Here is a 17552-nt window from a genome sequence, read left to right on the forward strand (position 1 = left end):
ATAGGACGGTTTTGTAAACCGAATTGTGTTTGGGAAGGTATCACTCTTTACTAACAGATAGAAGAACATAGAAGATATGTCGTAACACCCCATCCGTCTAGTACACGTTCGGGAAGTTGGATAGCCTTATTATCAGTTCTGTACTAGCTTGCCTGCAAGAAAGGTTACCAAACCGTTGCTTCTGTTAACAATCGAACGCTAGTAAGCGTGCCGCTTTGTCTGAGTCACTACACCCAAAAAAAAACCAAGGTTTATTCAGAACATCATGTGCTCCTTGATCTCGTGCTGCTGCGATTGTGCTGCATCGATTGCTTGCTGGTAAGTTGACATGGTAACAAGAGTAACACTCTGCTGTAACGCCACCGAAGTAACGCAGTAAACCGTGCCTGTTCAGAATAAAACCCCAAACTCCTCCGTGGTGTCCAATACTGCACGAAGAGTTCTTAACAATGTGCTGCTTTATTAAGTCCATTTGGTTCTTTGTGAAAAGTATTCTGCAGACAGTGTGCTAGTGAGTAACGACCGGAGTGTCTTTATGGTGGTAAAAGCGTTACAGATTTCTATCAGGGTTTAGTCATCAGGCTTATCGCACAATCGCAACAAATTAGGACAAACCCAGGCGGGATTGTTTCCGTATCATCCGACACTTACACAATTCGGTGCCGATTGTTTGATATGTATTATCAGTTCCGGTATCCCAATGCCCACCCGAATCTGTGCAGGTGTCTTTGTGCATTCGTTCGTGCGAGGGTGTGTGTCAGGGGCATCCGCGTCCGCTCGGTGCTTAGTTTGAATATATCTAGGCAAAGCGATAACCTGTCGGCCTCCTCACACCTCTTTTTATATCCGATAACAAGTGATTGTTATATTACATCGTTACTGCGGCGTAAGCGTTCGTGCTCAGTACCGGTTCGCCAACGGCAGCGCCCAGTTGTGTCAATAAAGGGGCTTCACAATGTGTGGCATACTTCGGTGTTGTTGCGATTGTACCAAACGGATAGCTTGCTGGTAGACTCATACGCGCTACGTACGTGTCATCTCACTTCACTAACACCTTTTTGTTAAACTCCCATTCTACAGTTGCTGCACCTGTGCCCTCCAGACGCTTTGCTGTATGGTGTTTGTGGTGGTCATCATCTGTCTGGCGATTGGGCTGGGCGTCTATTTCGGCGTCTTCCACAACCGGGACTCGGACGACAATACCACGACCACGCCAAGAAGTCTCATACTAAACGCCCTGATGCCTGACGCCTTCCGCGAGGAGAAGGAATCGACCTGGGTGTATTAGAAATCGCAACAATGTCTGCTCGACACATCCCACAAGGGTTAACGCTGTGATATGTGAATAGACTAAGGAGATGATCAACAGTTCTTTGGCACTCGTGTCGGTTTAACGTTCAGTGCATTCAGCTCATCCAAAATTTGCCGTTGAATAAATCGATGTGCCATCAACCAAAAAATGGAAACGCGCCCGTGAATCATCCGTCAGTTTTTTGCCGAAACCCAGCAGCTTGTGTTTCATCGGTGTGTGTGTGTTTGTCACTTTCGCAACCACCGGTCGGGCGTAGATAATGCTTGCGTTTTAGATGATAAGCGGAACAAGCACACAAGCAGCGACACCGGGAAGAGCAACATCCCGAACAAACGTAAGGTGCGATCTCATTTGTGGATAAAGTGACTCAAATTGGGTGTCCAAAGCGCAGGGCGGCCCAGTCCAGGAGGTTGAGCAATTAACAAAAGTGAAGTAATTGGAGCACACCACTCCCGAGTACGCCTGTTGACATGATGAATGTAACGCCTAAATTTATGTAAATTACCCTACCGTTCTCTGTGCGGTGCGGTTTCTGGCGCGCTTTAGAAACCGGCCATCGGTGGGAAGCGAATCAGTCCGAAGGTTCTTCCGTTCTTCAGTCCCAATTTGGGCACAATTTTGCGAGGCCGAAAAGCGTGTAGCAAGCGTCACGCAATCACGCAATGCGCCAGGTCGCGGTGGGGACCGATGGCAGGATTAATTACCTGACCGTCAGGGCGCGTCGTCTTGATCTTAGACGTCCGATAGCACAACAGTGCCCGTGTGCATTTGGGACGATGGAGTGATCAGCTGATAGCAATAGGCAGCATTTAGCAAGGTCAATGCCTAATGGTCAAGCAAACGGGGAAGCAAAAAGTACTACTAAAAGAAGGAATCGGAGACGACCGCACTGCCTTTGCCAAACACTTTGAATAAGAGCTCTTTTATAGCAGCTTTTTCTTGAAAAGCATAACTTGGAAATTGCGTCAACCTTTTTTTTTAATTTATTCATGAAATTAAACCCGTCCGAAGGGTGAAATTATCAGATTGTAAAATTAACCACCGGGCATGGGCAGAATATGAGTTGCCGTCGTATCACGAGAATGGAAATGGTTTGCGGATAGAAATTATGGTCGCTCACCGTCATCGTGCTCAGCCCCAAAGCAAACAAATCACCTCAAAAGCAGCAATCGTCCAACGCAGGAGAACCTGCCTGAATCGGACACCGAACACGATCCGGAAGCTAATGCCCCAACACCCTTCCGGGCAGCTTTCGTCCTGCATATGTTCCGACCGGTGCTGTGAGGCCCAGTCGTCGGCCAGCTTCACAATCAAGCGTCAATGGGCTTGCAATTTGCGATACCGCCTTCCGCATTGCCTATTTTTCATTCATCTATCGGCATCAGCTCCCGGGGAACCATGCGTACACTCCGATGGATGTGTTTTTATTTCTCCACCTCACTCCTCCCTTATAATCCGACACTTCTTCTGGCCCCCCTCTTCCCCCCTTCATTCTTGCTCTCTTGATATCTCCACCGTACCACACTTGTTTGGAAAATTGTTTGAAGTGTGGCCAGCCTAACAAATGGCCGATCATAAATCCGGGCTACTTAATGTCGCGGCATTGAATTACGCCGGTCCTGGCTGCCGTCAGGTCCCGTCAGCCCGGTCCGGCGCTGGTCCGTTTTCTAAGCACGTAAATTATGGATTATGGTAGCCACGGGTTGCGGAAGGTGCGAATGAGAATGAGCGTCGATCTATTTTTACAACATCAACCTGCATCGCCGGTGCATCTGTTGTTGGACCGCCAGACATTGCGGCTCGCGTTACGCAACCTGCATCATGCGGGCGGGCTGGCAAGGCATTTAATCCTGCGTTGCTGCGCTTTCTGTGTGCGCGATACGCGGACCGGACCATTACGGTGCGGTAATTTATGCTCCGCAGCTAATGCTCCCGTTCACATCTTTTAAGCATCACACGGTCTGGCGATTGCCGATGTGTGCATGTTCGATGATAATTTTGTCCCATCAATACGACGTCAATACGGCTAGCGTTATTTATGGGTAAATTTTAAAAGTACAATTTATTGCGGTAAAATCATAGCTAGAGTTTGGCGAATTGTTTTCGGTGCGATAATGAGGTATTAAAAATACAGGTTTTTACTATGAAAACGAAACTTTGTGTGGATTTACTGTACATTTTTTCTTATGATCTTGTTTTAGCAGAGTGATCTTTTTGAGTCTGAAATCTTTAGAATCGGTAGCCTTTGGTGCGATCTTTAAGGTATTGGAGGTGACAAATAACGCAAGGTTTATAGAAAACCGTAATCTGTATTTTATTCATTCACTTTGTAGTCGAAACTACGAGTTTTGATAAGAATTTGATCTAAAAGACATCATGATTTATAGGATTATGGAAATGGAAGTCTTTCACTTTGCAAAGTTCCATCCTTGGTTGCTTCTAATTATTTATCAGAAAACTGTTTTACCACTTAGAACACATGAAATATGTTGTGACAAAAAGGACTGTTTTTGGAGCTCCCTAGAATTCCCCGAGAAATGTATTCCAATAACCTCCAATTACGATATTTTTGACAGCAAAGTGATGCTCTGCATATGGTGGAATCGCCCCTAGGTAGTTCATTATGAGCTGTTACAAATGATCCAGATGGTCAAGTGGAGACTTTGTGAGTAACAGATGGTATATCCACCCGGGCTATTGAAAGTACACGCGAAGACATCCTGCGACATGCATCATCTGCATCTGCCTAATACGTCTGATTTGATTCCATCTGACTTACACCTTTACGGGTCCATGTAAAATTATCAGTAACTCCTAAACAGTAACTAGATCCGAAAGTGAAAGAAATTTCGTGCATGGACATTAAAGTGTTTTTTGAAGGATTGACCAATTTTATGGAAACTTCACAATTCCTGGTGAAATTGGCCGATGTCTAGCAGACAATAATTAACAATCTCCAGTAGTACAGTAACTTTCTTTTCGTAATGTTACAACGGTTTTAGGGTTTATGCAGAGTTTCTTATGTCCGAGTGATGATTGATGTCTGATGTCTTGATCAAAAGAGTGTTTATTACAGCCATCACATACTACCAGATTGCTTAGTTTTGGCTTGCCCAGATGACATGCTTCCCCTTCAGTGGTCTAACTTTTTAAGCGTAACCATGATACCATGACAGCTTTGCATCGTCAAGTACGCGTCATTATTTTTCCACCATGTTCTTATTCTGTTCTGATTTTGTTGACAGTTTGAACTACACGGGGGTCAAGAATTCCTTGTTTTCGGGCGAGACACTGTTCGTGCAGCAGACATCATTTGCAACATGACCAGGTGTAGACTACAACCTGCGACAGCATTCCTAAATCCAATATCCCACGCATTCTACATGCAGCGTCTATGACGGTTTTGGAGACAGTCTCACAGCAGTAAACAGTAGTCTCCAAACTCCCAATCCCGTACGGCGATGAGCCCTATATGTTCCACCAGGACGGTGCACCAGAATTTACGGCAATTTAGGATCCAAACCTGAAAAGATCTGAACGGTTTTAACAGACTGAGGTTTTTTGGACACAATTTTGTGCACTCCAAGTTTTCTGGATTTGAATCCTATCGACTTTTGGTTTAGTTCTGTATGATTTCGATTCTCACCGAATACGAGGTCGTCACTTTGGACCAGTTTAATACAGTAATTCTCAAATTTCGGACCAAATTCTAAATACACTTGCTCCTGTCTCGGGCAACGAGCCCAAGCTTCTTCTAAGGATTTTTTGGTTAAATTCTATATAAACATAAGCTTCGAATAGCCAAAACCCGAAAACAATTAATTTGACACACATGTGTAATGTGTGATCAATCCATGCTAGGGTAGTCCGATCCAGGTGAGGTGCAATCCATGACCTTCATTGATTTAAGACCTAATCAGGAAGCACGAGATGAATATACCACTTCCAACTTCTTTCTGCGATTTTCATGTTAATAACATTTTAAATCATTAAATTAATATTCCTTTCAATCCTGTATCAGCGACCTTCACCGCGTGCCCTAAATTTGGTTGCAAAAATGCATCATTTCTTTACCTTAATGACATCATTACAACCCAAAAGGCGAACCACACACAACTAGGTATCGATCGCTCACCACAGGAAATAGGTATCGATTATACCTTTATTACCAATCAAATCAACTTCATGCTCATGATGAATCACAATCCACACAAGCGAATGATGATGATGATGATGATGATTCACCTTTCCACAAATGCGCTCGATCGGTTTATGCTTATTTGTGCTTGGATCCAATAATCCTCTTACGTTTTGTGAAGACTGGGGAAGCCAAGAGCACACACAGCGCTGTCAGAAAATATTTCGCCATCCTTCAAAAATCCTCCGGTTGGCCGGTGCAACGATGCAACCGTTGGTGTCGCCTTCTTCGTGTCTTGCATTTAAAAACACCAACCCGACCAAAAAAAAAACAGCAACCATGCGACGACAGTAGAAGGAAAGGATTTAAATACTGGGTCGCCGTCGGCGTCGCGGTCGTCACAACGCCAATGACGAGACTTTACAAAGATTATAATAAATAAACCCCGTAAATGTTACATGGACTGGGTGGACCGCCTTCTTTGGGGTTCTCCTTCCCCCACGTACCTTAAAATGGGGAGTAAACGTAAGCGCTTAAAGCATCCACCGCACCACGTTCGTAGCCGTTATTAATTAAGCCGTCAGAAGCGTGGCGAACGGAGGGTATTATTATAATGCTTGTTTTTTTTTTTTTGTTCAATACTCCTACAAGCTACGAAGCTTTTTGGATGAATTTACAGCCAAAAGTCTAAAGCCTGTCATCGGTCTTCGAACTTCCCGTCACATCGCGCACAAGCCGCAATATTTCAAACATTTAAGCAACATGCAGTTTCAGGGATTGCAGCAAGAACTAAAAACAGCTTCCGAACTTTACGTGGAATAAAAATGATGCTTCCCTAAGCGGATTGCACGGAAGTCACCGGAGCGAACGGCGTGGTTTTGATGCACTACGTCCACTGGGTGCTGCGAAATTGCATCAAAAACACGGTGGCTGTTTGGCACCCTAAAACCCTGCCCAACCGGAAAGTGGTGAAAAACTACCGCCTTAAACAAGGCTGGCCCCACTAAGTGACGGGCAAATGGAGACTAAACCCCATCAAGGGTGGTGTTTGCGAAATAAACTTTACCAACGGTTAGTCGTCACCAACTAGCGAACGGCAAAACCCATAATTCCTCGGCAAAGTTGTTGGATCGAACGGTGGTATCGAACAGCCCGGTGCGGATGTCATCCACCAGCTGACGGTTGATCGTAAATTTACGCCAGCCTTTTTTTTTGTTTTTTCGAGCGCCACCGGTCCCAAAAACCCCGCTGAAGGTGTCTTTTTTAAGCATCTTTTCGCACGCACCTGGCCAAAAGTTTTGCTCGCACAATAAACTCCTGGTATCGGGTGGGGGGGAGGGGAGGGACTGCGGGTACACCAACTCTGGGTCACATCCGATTTGGTGGTGCTTTCGACGACACCTAGCGCCGAATGTATTTCTTTGCCGAGTTTATGACCCGTAAGAATTGGACCATAAATTCTGCACACCCAATGGCGCTTTACCACGCGCGTGATCGCACACACACACACAGACAGGCTGTCCACGTTGGAAATTTGGAGCATCATCCTTGGGTGAACATAATTGAATCAAGTTCGCACGTACGATTACGGGGGTGGTGGTGGTGGTAACTGCCTTCAAATCGGGCTAATTCTTCATCCACCAAATCGATGCAGACGAAAGGTTAGAACACGGGCACTGTCACGGAGCGCAATGAAGTGAGAAATTTATGGTGCTTTAGCAGAAAACTCGAAGCGAAGTAGTTTGGATGCATGAAAAGATACATAAATCGTGTTGAAAATGTACTTGCGAAATATTTGAAACATATTCCGTCGAAGCAAACGATTAACAAATGAATTATGTTTGATAGATTGCATACCTTTGGGCGTAGAGCTACGTAACGGAGCTGGATTGTTGCGGGCCTTTCTGCGTTTTTTTCTTTTTCGCTAATTTCAGTGAGTCACAAGTTCGGCATTCGGTTTTATAGTTAAGGAAATTAAGAAAATATGTATACTTAAAACTTTGCTTCTCCATAAAAAGCTCGGTTAACCTGCGATGATAACAAATATCCTTGCCACTTTCTAGTAACAGCAACAAGAGAAAAAAAATCCCCCATTGCTCAACCGATCTGTGTAATTTGATGGGAAAAGTTTTAACGGCCTCACGCGAAACCATTACTTCGCGGGAGATGAATTTCTACCCGAAGCTCACCGGAAATGATGAACTACCGGCTGTGGCTCGCAGGCGAAAGAAAAGGCAATATGATGGCCCTGCTTCACGCACCAAAACGGTTCTCTAGATGATGTGCAATATTTTTTTAACGCCTACAGGGAAATCCGCAATCCACGGAAATGAACGATCGGGATGGATTTATGTTTCGCAAACAGACATTTGAGTCGATGCGTGAATTGTGCGAGTTTGAAGCCAACAAAATGCTTTCCAGTGAGTGAAAATTTTACATTTTGCGTGTTTGATTACAGTATTTTCAGAGCAATGTTTGGAATAGTTTTAGACCATTTTGAACGGTAATATTAAACTAGAATGCACCCATCAGGTGGTTGTGCAAACGGTTGCATACTATGCAGGCGTACACATTCTGCTGGGGTCGTATCACCATTTCAATCGATACTTAAATTGATATTAATTAATTTCATTTGTTATTACCATTCATTAGGTTATTTAAAAGTATATTTCATCAATAAATTTTCATACATTTAACCATTAAATTGCATTATTAACGAGAGGTAACAGGTAACTTGTGACAATTTTAATATTTTCGGGTTATTACCGCTTTTCAAATAAATATAATAATGGTTTTGGCGACGAGCTGGTGGTGTTTTTGGCGCCGGTCTTCATAGGACAGGACCGGTTCAGAATCTCATTCAGACCAGTCAAATTTGACTCAATCACAATATGTGCGCCTACATTTATGCAACCGAAATCACGTTAAGGATATAGTGGATGTTTCCTAATATTTTGCAATTAATTGTTACAATAACATTAACAATCGATACATATTTCTCTTAAAATACTCCAATGAAAAATATTTATCAAATAATCGAAGCAACCAATTTAATAAAATAAGCCTTTGCGCATTGCATACTTTACGGCGCTTCCTTCACTACAGAGCTGCTGAATGCCATGTCAGTCTGTTACCCAATGTCAAACAATGTTGACTCACGCATTTCGTGCAGTGTGCCATTTATTAGACAAAAGATGCTCCAGTGGACATATTCTCGTAGCGATAAACCATTAACCTCCTTTCTGTTCCCACCATTAAAATCTTTCTGTTGCAGAAAACGAAGGGGGTTCCACGGATTTGACCACTGTAGATAACAAGAATATCCGTTTCTTATCAACGCAACTGCCTGCCAGCAGTAGCACAGAGTGCCTCGCGACCAAATAGATGCCATTGATCCTTCTCCATTGACAGGAGAACGATGAAGAAAGAAGACAGACAAAGCCATGTGGCAAACAACTCGTTAGCTCCTGCTCGAAGGAAAGCCATTACGAGACTGGTCGTAACAGCGCGCCTGTCGTGTAAGCTGATGCTACTTGCTATTTGCTACAAAGCAGCAAAAATCAGCTAAAACTTTTATGATGTCCACCAGTCAAATTCGCCTCCCCAGCTGCATTTGTCCGCCGGGAAAAAAAGGGGTTTCCTCGAACGCTCGGCCGAGCGAGGAGGGCGAAACGGACTCTGCTCCGGTTGGCACACTTCCAGCGTGTCTTAACTTGGCAAGAAAGGACACCGCGTTTTACGGGCCCGAAAACACTTCGACATTCGCGACCGTTACGCGAATCGAACGACCGGGATGATGACTGCCGGTATAGCGATAATAATAATAACAGCTAATGGGCCACCATTCATAACCGGCAATGTTGTTTTATTTTCTACACCAGCGGGTTACGCCGCACGGCTGCCTGATGATGGTTTTACGACGGTGTCATTTCGGCGCGACGAAACATACTTACGGTGTACAGCGGGCCGTCATCTTCGTGGCCGAATCTTGCACTGGTGTGGCTGGCCCATCTTCAATCAGCTTCAATAGCGGGTGACTTTTTGACAGCCCAAGCAAACCCTGACCACCGGGGGGTGTCCGGGATCGAGGAGGGATTGCAATTATCGTAGAACGAGTCGAAAGCGAAACCAGTGTCCGTTTTTTTTTGTCCTGTGTTCGGTGTTCCAACCGTGCACGACACGAGCATAAAATCATAATCCGTTTATTTGTATTAAGTTAATCATGAGCCCGTCCCTTGATGATGCCCGAGCAAGATTTTATGATGATTTTTTCCCACTTTTCCCACCGAGGCCCTTGTTAGAAGCTGTCTTTTGCTGGGTAGATTCGCTAATAAACAGTTTTAATGTCAATGTTTTGCTGTGTAACGAGCACGAGCTCGAAATGAGTGGCCGCGATATAAGCGAGCGCACAGAACCAATTAACCCGACGGCAAGCCAGAAAAGCTATCACATGCCGTATTAGCATTGTTGGAGGGCAGAACGTTTCAAACACGACAGATTGCGTCTTCGGCTGTGAAAGTTGCGTTTCGAAGGGATATTTTCGTGTTAAGATTAAAGTTTTTTTTTACAAATAATAATTATGATTTGAAATTATTTGAAGAAAATTGCTTTAAAAAATCTTATTTTGCACCGTGTGTAGCCTACATTTAGGCGCATCAGGTAAAAAGTTGAATATGTCTTTTTTTTTATTCAAACTTCTCTAATTTCTGCTCTTAAATAAAGTGATAAAAGAAACGCTGGAATTTCTCCCATTAGAATTAAGGTTCAAATCTGTCTAGACAGACGGAGCGTCCATTAGCCACCGACTAATGTATCATTTCGTAACGGAACGGATGTGGTATTTAGGAGCCGCTCTTGGCAAAACGATATAAAAAAAAACCATCCAAAAGAAAGCCGAAACATCCGTTAGAAAAAGTACCCTTGAAACGAAGATCATTAGCATGTGCGTTGAAGAAGGGTAACAGACGACCTACACACGATGCATAGCGAAATTCCTTCACCAAACAGAACCAATCGAACCGCTTTCGGTGAGGGGTTACGTGTCAAAAATTGGTTCCAAACGTTTGTTTCCTTTCGTTTGCGTGTTTGTCTTAAAGCTGCTTTTGTTTCTTACTGCCATGCCAATGGAATGATAATCTTCCTTTATTCCTTTACTGCTTTTGGCGTTTCGGTGTCTAGTTTATCAAAGCAAAAATGAACAAAATTATCAAAACGATCAAGATGAAAAAGAAATCAAAACAATCACACACCGAACAGCTCATCATATCGTTTAATAAAGATCGCAGCATTCTTATGTTGACTGTTTGGTGAGATCATTTGGAACGATTTGTGTTTTCGTTTTTATGCAGTTTTCATACGAAACAATGTTTAAAAAAAACCCCGAAGGGAAAGCCTTTACTCCCTCCAATGTGACTCACTCGCAGAAATTAAATGGCTCGCTTGAAATTATATGTAATTACACAATCACAATCGTAGTTTATTATGGTGGGCGCAAACGAAAGGACCCAATGGAATGGACGTGAGAAAAATGGATAAAACACATTCTTCTCAATCTTCATCTTTAGCTGAATTGTTCTAAACGTTTTTACAGTCTTTGTTTCTTTCTTTTTTTCTTGCCATTGGTAACCATCTTCAACAAGACTCGCCATAATCGATGTGAAATCTGGTCTGGAAGAGGTTTGATTATACAAGGCACTTAAGCGAACCGAGCGAGTTAAAGTATTATTCAATTATGAATTTAAATCGCAGAAAGAGTGATTTTACCTTCCTGTTTAATGTACACTGAGCACTAGTGATGAGGTTAAATCCATTTTTTTTTAATCGAATTAGCCCCGGGACCATCTGGAGTGAGACTGACGATTAACCCCAAACAGTTATCAGCCGGAATGGGTACACGAAAATCGAAATTCGGATTTGACTCGGCACAGCTCGTGGTGTGACTCTGGATTCAACATCACATTCGATTCCGAATTTGATTCCAACTCCTGGACAGCTGTCCCTGGATCCAACCCCAGATCTGACTCAACGACCAGATCCAACCTCAGATCTGCCACAACGCCGGATTCAACTTCCGATTAGACTCAACTTCGGATTCATCTCCAGATATGACTCAACTCTGGATTCAACTCCAGATATGACTCAACTTCGGATTCGACTTCAGAATTGACTAACCTTCGGACTCAGATTCAGTGACTGCATATTTTATCAACCTCCGGATTCAACTGCCGATTTGACTCAATTCCGGATTCAACTCCAGATTTGACTCAACTCTGGATCCAACCCCGAATTCAACTCTTCTTCGGTTCTGATCCAACTTCGGATTCAACTCAACTACAAATACTTCGGACATATGACTCAACTACAAATTCAACCGCTGATTTGACTCAACTCCGTAATCAATTACTGGTGTGACTCCGGATTGAACTTCTGATTAAACTCCACATTCGTTTTCATATTTTACTACGGATTTATCTCCAGATTTGGCACAACTCCAAATCCAATTTAATCCTACTTCGAATTTGACTCATCTCCGGCTTTCAAATTCGATACCAAAGTGATCCGTATTATGTATTTCCGTCATCTGATCTTTATTGGAGTTCAAGCGGTACTGAACGCGTAGCTAAAGATTAAAACTACAGTTCCATACTTAGCTTATCACTAATACATAAGTACTTACTATAATTACCTATACTACAATCCGCAGCACCGTGTTTCATTTTCCGATAGTTTTTGAAATCGAATCCGATTTTTCAGTGTCGGAATCGAATTAAATTCATATTTCTCCTCTACATTTCCCGTCATTACTGAGCTCCAGAAAACAGTGGTAAAGAATCATCAAGCGTGTTGATTCCTCATACCCACAGAGCCCATACACAATGGTGTCATACGAATACATCACAATCACGTTGCAAATATGTATTGCCACGTTCCACCAATCTTCCAACGCATTAGCGAACGTTCTTCTCATCTGGCCAATCAAGCACACGGAAAGCGTACCGCGCTTCTCATCCGTCACCAGCATTAATCCGGTCTAACGTCGCGTAATTTTGTACGCTCCAACTGAAAGAACGGGGTTCCGGTGCATTTTACGCGTACGCTTCCGGACGGAATTAAATTGGTTGGCTTCGCGGTGGTACGATTCGTCCGATCGTCACCCGTTGCATCGATGCAACCCAACGTACTGCAACGTGCGCGTGACGTGTCGGTGCAGATAAATCACGCGCCCTGTACCCGGGTATGGTATGGTTCCGACTTGTTGGAAGCAGGCTTTACCGGATGAAATTTGTAACCACCAGCGTGCAGTGTTGCAGGTGTCCTACAGTCTTCTTTTGCAAGCCAAATCACGGTGGGTTTTGTTTGTTTTATTTCGATAAAGTTTTGAAGAAAATTTATTAATTTAAATTTAAAATTATTCAAAAGGGAACACTTTGAATTTTATCACCATCCGATAAGCGTTGGTTTACAATCACCATCAATTAATTTTCTGTCACGTTTTGTTTTTGTCCCGCCCCAGTGTGCCTCGGAAGGATTAAGATACGACACGGACCGGGTGCGACCGAAAACGGTTTCAGGGTTTCTTTCGCCACGTGTTATGATCTCGTGTTGTGTTACAATCGCACTTCGTTGTAATCATACGCATCGACGATAATGAGCATCGAGCACTGGCAACTCAGCCTTATGCAACGCATTCAGCATGGTAACACACGGGAACGGGATGAAATTTATCAACCGACGACATCCAAGTAACCCTTTTTACTCCGGTTACGCGTGTAATGCACTTTGCATAACTGTTGGGCGTTTTTCACGACCGGGTATGGAAATTCGTGCGACTAAATTGCCTTTTGGAATGAAACAACCTGCAAAACGTCACGTGGAAATAACTTTACCACATCCTGACCTATTATTGGTTAGTCCTTGCTGACCACTGTAGCTGATTTCTTGCAAATATTTGCCAACCAACCGGGAATGCGAACAATTTGGTCAACAAAGGACGCTTTGACTTTTACTGCCTTTGCCGCCAACTTTCTACGCTTGTGTTAGTTTGGAGCTGTGTTCTATTTTTAAAACATCTTCTTTTCTTATTTCCGACTACTACCGTTACTAACACTATTTCGGTACCTTGCTACCCGTAGAGAGTTTTGGGGGAAAACCCGAACTTTTTCTGCTCATCGTGTCCACCGTACGTTAACGATCTCTCCGGCAAACTCGAAACCACGATGAATCCAATGCAAATGTTAGGGTCCTTCAGCTTCCAACTTATTCCTGTCAGCTTTGATGTCTTAAAATAGAGCTATGAACGAAATAAAAAAAAACACAACAACCTACCACGAATTCAGGCGACAAAAGTCAACCCAAACTATTTTATACCCTTTTCGCAAAGGACTAAAAAACACACCCATGAATCGCAAAAGTGTCCAAGCTACTGTGCGTCACCGAACACAAAAGGAGGTCCTTCATTGAGTCCCTTCCGTTTCGGTGGTATCGCTGGAACGGAGCATGCAACGGAATCCTTTGAAAGTTCCACGAGTTTGGCCGCACTGGACGAAACTCTAAAACATACACCTATCACCAACACATCTTATCGCAGGGTGATGAGACCTAAACTGACCGGGGGAAAAAGACTCCCTTTTTGGCGAAAATCTCCACTTGAATTCGATGATTTACTCAGCAAACAGCTAAATTCAGCAAATGCAGCATAATTTAATAAAATTTTATTTTTTATTAAATTTAAACCGCGTAACTCGGGTACTGCCTGTATGTTGAAATGCTTAGAAGAGGAGCTATTAAGTATAAAATATTGTAGTGTCAATTCTCCTGTGTAACGCGTCGAGACACCTGTCATCGGGATCGGGGTGCTAGACTTCAAGTACAGATTACGGAAAAAGAAGCAAACTATCGACAGTGTTGCCAACGATTCCCTTTTTCATTCTAAATTCCTTCACATTCTAGTGGTTTAATAAACGCTCTGTCCGCAGTTGGTTTGCAGATACTGTTTAAAGTCCACCCGGTACACACTATCCGCGGATCGTTCCTCGGTAACTTGCGGATAGACCTGCAGCACTATCTCCCACTTCCAGAGCAGGCGCGAATGGAACGTTTCTTCAAACGTGGCCATCGTTTCCGCCTCGTGGTTATCAAACTGCTCCGGGTACCGGGAAACCTTGGTTTTCGTATTACAGTAATAAAACACGCGCCATTTCGTGGACAGTGCCTTCAAATAGTGTGGTTTGGTCTCCTTTAAAAACAGCAACCCATACGGCACGTAGAACCGGTCCGCATCGATCACGTTCCGGAGCCGGTAGCCCAACCGTGGCGGTCCGGTCTTGAGGTTGCACGTTTCCAACGATTTGAAGAAGATGGTTTCGATATCGCACAGATCGTACAACCTCTTCGCCCGTATCTGTACCGTCGCCGCGCTACCGTTCGTGCAATCAGAACGGATGCCCTTCAGCGGTCTGTAGAGCGCTTTGGCAAACTGCTCACATCGGGCCATTCGCTGGCGGAGTGGCAGTTGGCGAATGTTTTCGCCACCAAGCAACAACCCATCGATGATGTGCAGCGTGTTCATGACGATCTGTGATTGTCCCTGACCCTGCAGCTCCCGCACAATCTCCCCGTAGATGATCGTACCGTGCGGCAGCTCGATCGCCACCTCCGTCAGCGGTACCCAACTGCACCGCTTCGGATCAAACTTGTACACCTCCCTGCCACCCTTGCCGAGCAAGATCGTGCGAATGTTTTTGCCACTGTTTTCCGCGTTACCGACCGGCACAAAGCACCAATCGTGCGCGGACTGGAAGCTCATCCTCAGGTCCGGGTTTTGCAGCCTCTTCTCCAGCTGACACACGCTCTTGGTCAGGCTGTTCCATTCCTTGCACAGCTTCGCCACGCACTGGTCCGGGTCACCCCTGTTGGCAAACTTCCGGATCCCGCCCGGCAGCTTCCACAGCGACAGACACGTTCGCTTCACCTCCGTCTGGCGCGTTTCGGCGAGGTCACGGTTTTTGCAGTACGCCGCTAGCTTCAACAAAGCCTTTATCTGGTTCGCCCCGATAGTGTTGTTGCTGGTGCAGATGTACTCGAAAAATGTGGCATCCGCACGCAGCACCGCGTCCGACACCAGCTCGAGTGTGTCGATGGTTTGCTTGCGATTGTTAAACATCTGCCTGTTTACGTCCGCAAGATGCCGCTGGACGAGATCGGTGTTTGGGAGCTTCCACTTGCAAACGAGATACCGTTCCGAGCTGGCCGGACGGCTGCTGTTTGGTTTGCAGATGGTAACCTCCCGGAAGCACCGGTACGCTAGGTACACCAGCCCGACACTGAACGGTGTGAACAGATCGAACACCTTCATCACAAAGTGTCCCTCCGGTCGGACGATCGCAAGCGCCACGACCATCTGGCACAGGTAGAGCTGCTTCGAAAGGATCTCTTGCTGGTTTTCCCGTCCTGCGACGGAAAACCCTCCGTCCGCCATCATCAGATGGACGCCCGTGTCCGTCTGCGCCATGACGTAGTCGGAAAATCCCTCAATATTGGCCGGATCGAAAATATTACCGTCCTCCTTCGGTCCGTAGTACGCGTCGAACGTTGCCGGCGATCCAGCCGCGAAGTCGTCCAAACGAAAATCGCACGCCCCTTTCAGCGTAAAGCCAAACCCTTTCGCGTGCCACCCATTACGCCACAGCACGTACTCGGAGAACCCTCCCGGGCCGGCACACACGTCCGCGAAGTAAAACAGACCGTTCGCCCTTACCAACCGCTGGCCGTCCTGGTCCAGCGGTTTAGTAAGCATAAAACCAAACAGCGAATCCATGTTCGCCATCTTGACTGCGGCACGGTTGATAAAAATGTTGCTCTTAAGCAGCTCGAACGGGTTCGACTTGGACCGCGCCTTGCACATATCGTCCGCACCGAGATTGTCGAACACTGACTTGCGCGCTAGAATTTGTTGCAAAATCTCGCGCTCGCAGTATTTGTGCTCGTCGTTGATTTGCCGCTTGCGCGGGCCTACTTTTATCCATGCGTCCAGCTGTTCCTGCGTGATGCCCGGATCGTCCGCAGCCGCATTCGCGTTCTTCAGCCAGGTGTACATTTCCGGGATTTGTAACTTCTCCGCTGCACCATCCCACTGTTCGGCGGCCGTGATTAGCTCGTTCAACTGCATGCCTTTAATTGTAACCGGAAGCACACATTACCAAACACGGACACGGATGCGTAAGATCCAACACACCTACCTAGACCGCTTCGTCCCTGCTGCGAGGACGTTTCGATCGGATCCACGCGGCCCTGGCCTGTCTTACCCAGCCCGGTGCCAGCCCTGTAACCCATCTGTTGCATGATGCGTACCGATTTGTCGGAAAAATTTGCCAACGCTCCGGCCTCTGTTCCGGTTCGGTGGAGCTTTTTGCTTTCCGGCTGGTTTGAATCATGGTGACCGTTGGTGTGTTTTCGTTTGTTTTCCTTGTGCAAATTGTCACACATTGTTACTTCCGCTTCTGACGAATTGGCGGATATTGCCGTCGGTGTCGCCATCCTTCAAAGAAAGTAAAAGGTTGCCTTGTAGTGGACTTTTTACCTTTGTTTTGCTGTAAGAAACCACCATACGAACTTTTTGAACCAAGCGATACGATGAGATGCCTTCGAATGGACACAGACCAAAAAGCGCGATCAGAGACTTCAGAGTGTGTAGATGAGAGGTGTAAGTAAAGGCCTTTATTTCACAAAGTGGATGTATATGAGGTAGCAAAGTAGGGTTTCTTCAAATCCTTCAAGTTGTTCCCCGTTCGCGGGGTTCTTCGATACCACATACCATTAAACACAGGATATTGATCGAAAGTGCAAGTGAGATGGAGAAATCGAGAAACACCCTTTGCCTCTTGCGTACAGTGCTTTCCGTAAAACTTACGTAGTATCCGTTTACAGGCAGTCCCCGAGATACGCGGTTCCTCTATTTGTGCTATAAACTTACTCAGCTGTCAAATTTCCAAAAACCGCGTATCTCCGAATCCGCGTATAAGAGGAACCACGTATCTCGGGGACTGCCTGTAGTTACTTTTAAATATAATTTTTAACCTAAGTACTAACGTCAATCACCAATAA

General features: G+C 45.1%; 2 protein-coding genes across 2 annotated transcripts; one reads left to right on the top strand and one right to left on the bottom strand.

Moving 5' to 3' along the window:
• Window positions 1-449: 449 nt before the first annotated feature.
• LOC128708866 (uncharacterized) lies at window positions 450-1288 on the top strand. Its single transcript, XM_053803846.1, has 2 exons — window positions 450-511; window positions 1081-1288. Exons 1-2 carry the CDS (start codon window positions 450-452, stop codon window positions 1286-1288), a joined length of 270 nt encoding a protein of 89 aa, XP_053659821.1.
• Window positions 1289-14403: 13115 nt separating this feature from the next.
• On the bottom strand, window positions 14404-16985 carry LOC128718634 (cap-specific mRNA (nucleoside-2'-O-)-methyltransferase 1-like). The gene is made up of 2 exons (XM_053812256.1): window positions 16688-16985; window positions 14404-16619 (listed from the first exon to the last, which is right to left on the bottom strand). The coding sequence occupies exons 1-2, from the start codon at window positions 16983-16985 to the stop codon at window positions 14404-14406; spliced, it is 2514 nt and encodes an 837-aa protein (XP_053668231.1).
• Window positions 16986-17552: the final 567 nt, after the last annotated feature.

This window comes from Anopheles marshallii, chromosome 2, assembly GCF_943734725.1.
Source record: "Anopheles marshallii chromosome 2, idAnoMarsDA_429_01, whole genome shotgun sequence".
Taxonomy (NCBI): Eukaryota; Metazoa; Arthropoda; class Insecta; order Diptera; family Culicidae; genus Anopheles; species Anopheles marshallii.

What these genes read in the sequence shown, in the direction of transcription:
- LOC128708866 (XM_053803846.1), top strand. Translation starts at nt 450, where the DNA reads ATGTGCTGCTTTATTAAGTCCATTTGGTTCTTTGTGAAAAGTATTCTG. An exon ending in ATTCTGCAGACAGTGTGCTA is followed by an intron (nt 512 to 1,080) that starts GTGAGTAACGAC and finishes CCCATTCTACAG; the next exon opens with TTGCTGCACCTGTGCCCTCC.
- LOC128718634 (XM_053812256.1), bottom strand. Translation starts at nt 16,985, where the DNA reads ATGGCGACACCGACGGCAATATCCGCCAATTCGTCAGAAGCGGAAGTA. An exon ending in GCAGGGACGAAGCGGTCTAG is followed by an intron (nt 16,620 to 16,687) that starts GTAGGTGTGTTG and finishes TTACAATTAAAG; the next exon opens with GCATGCAGTTGAACGAGCTA.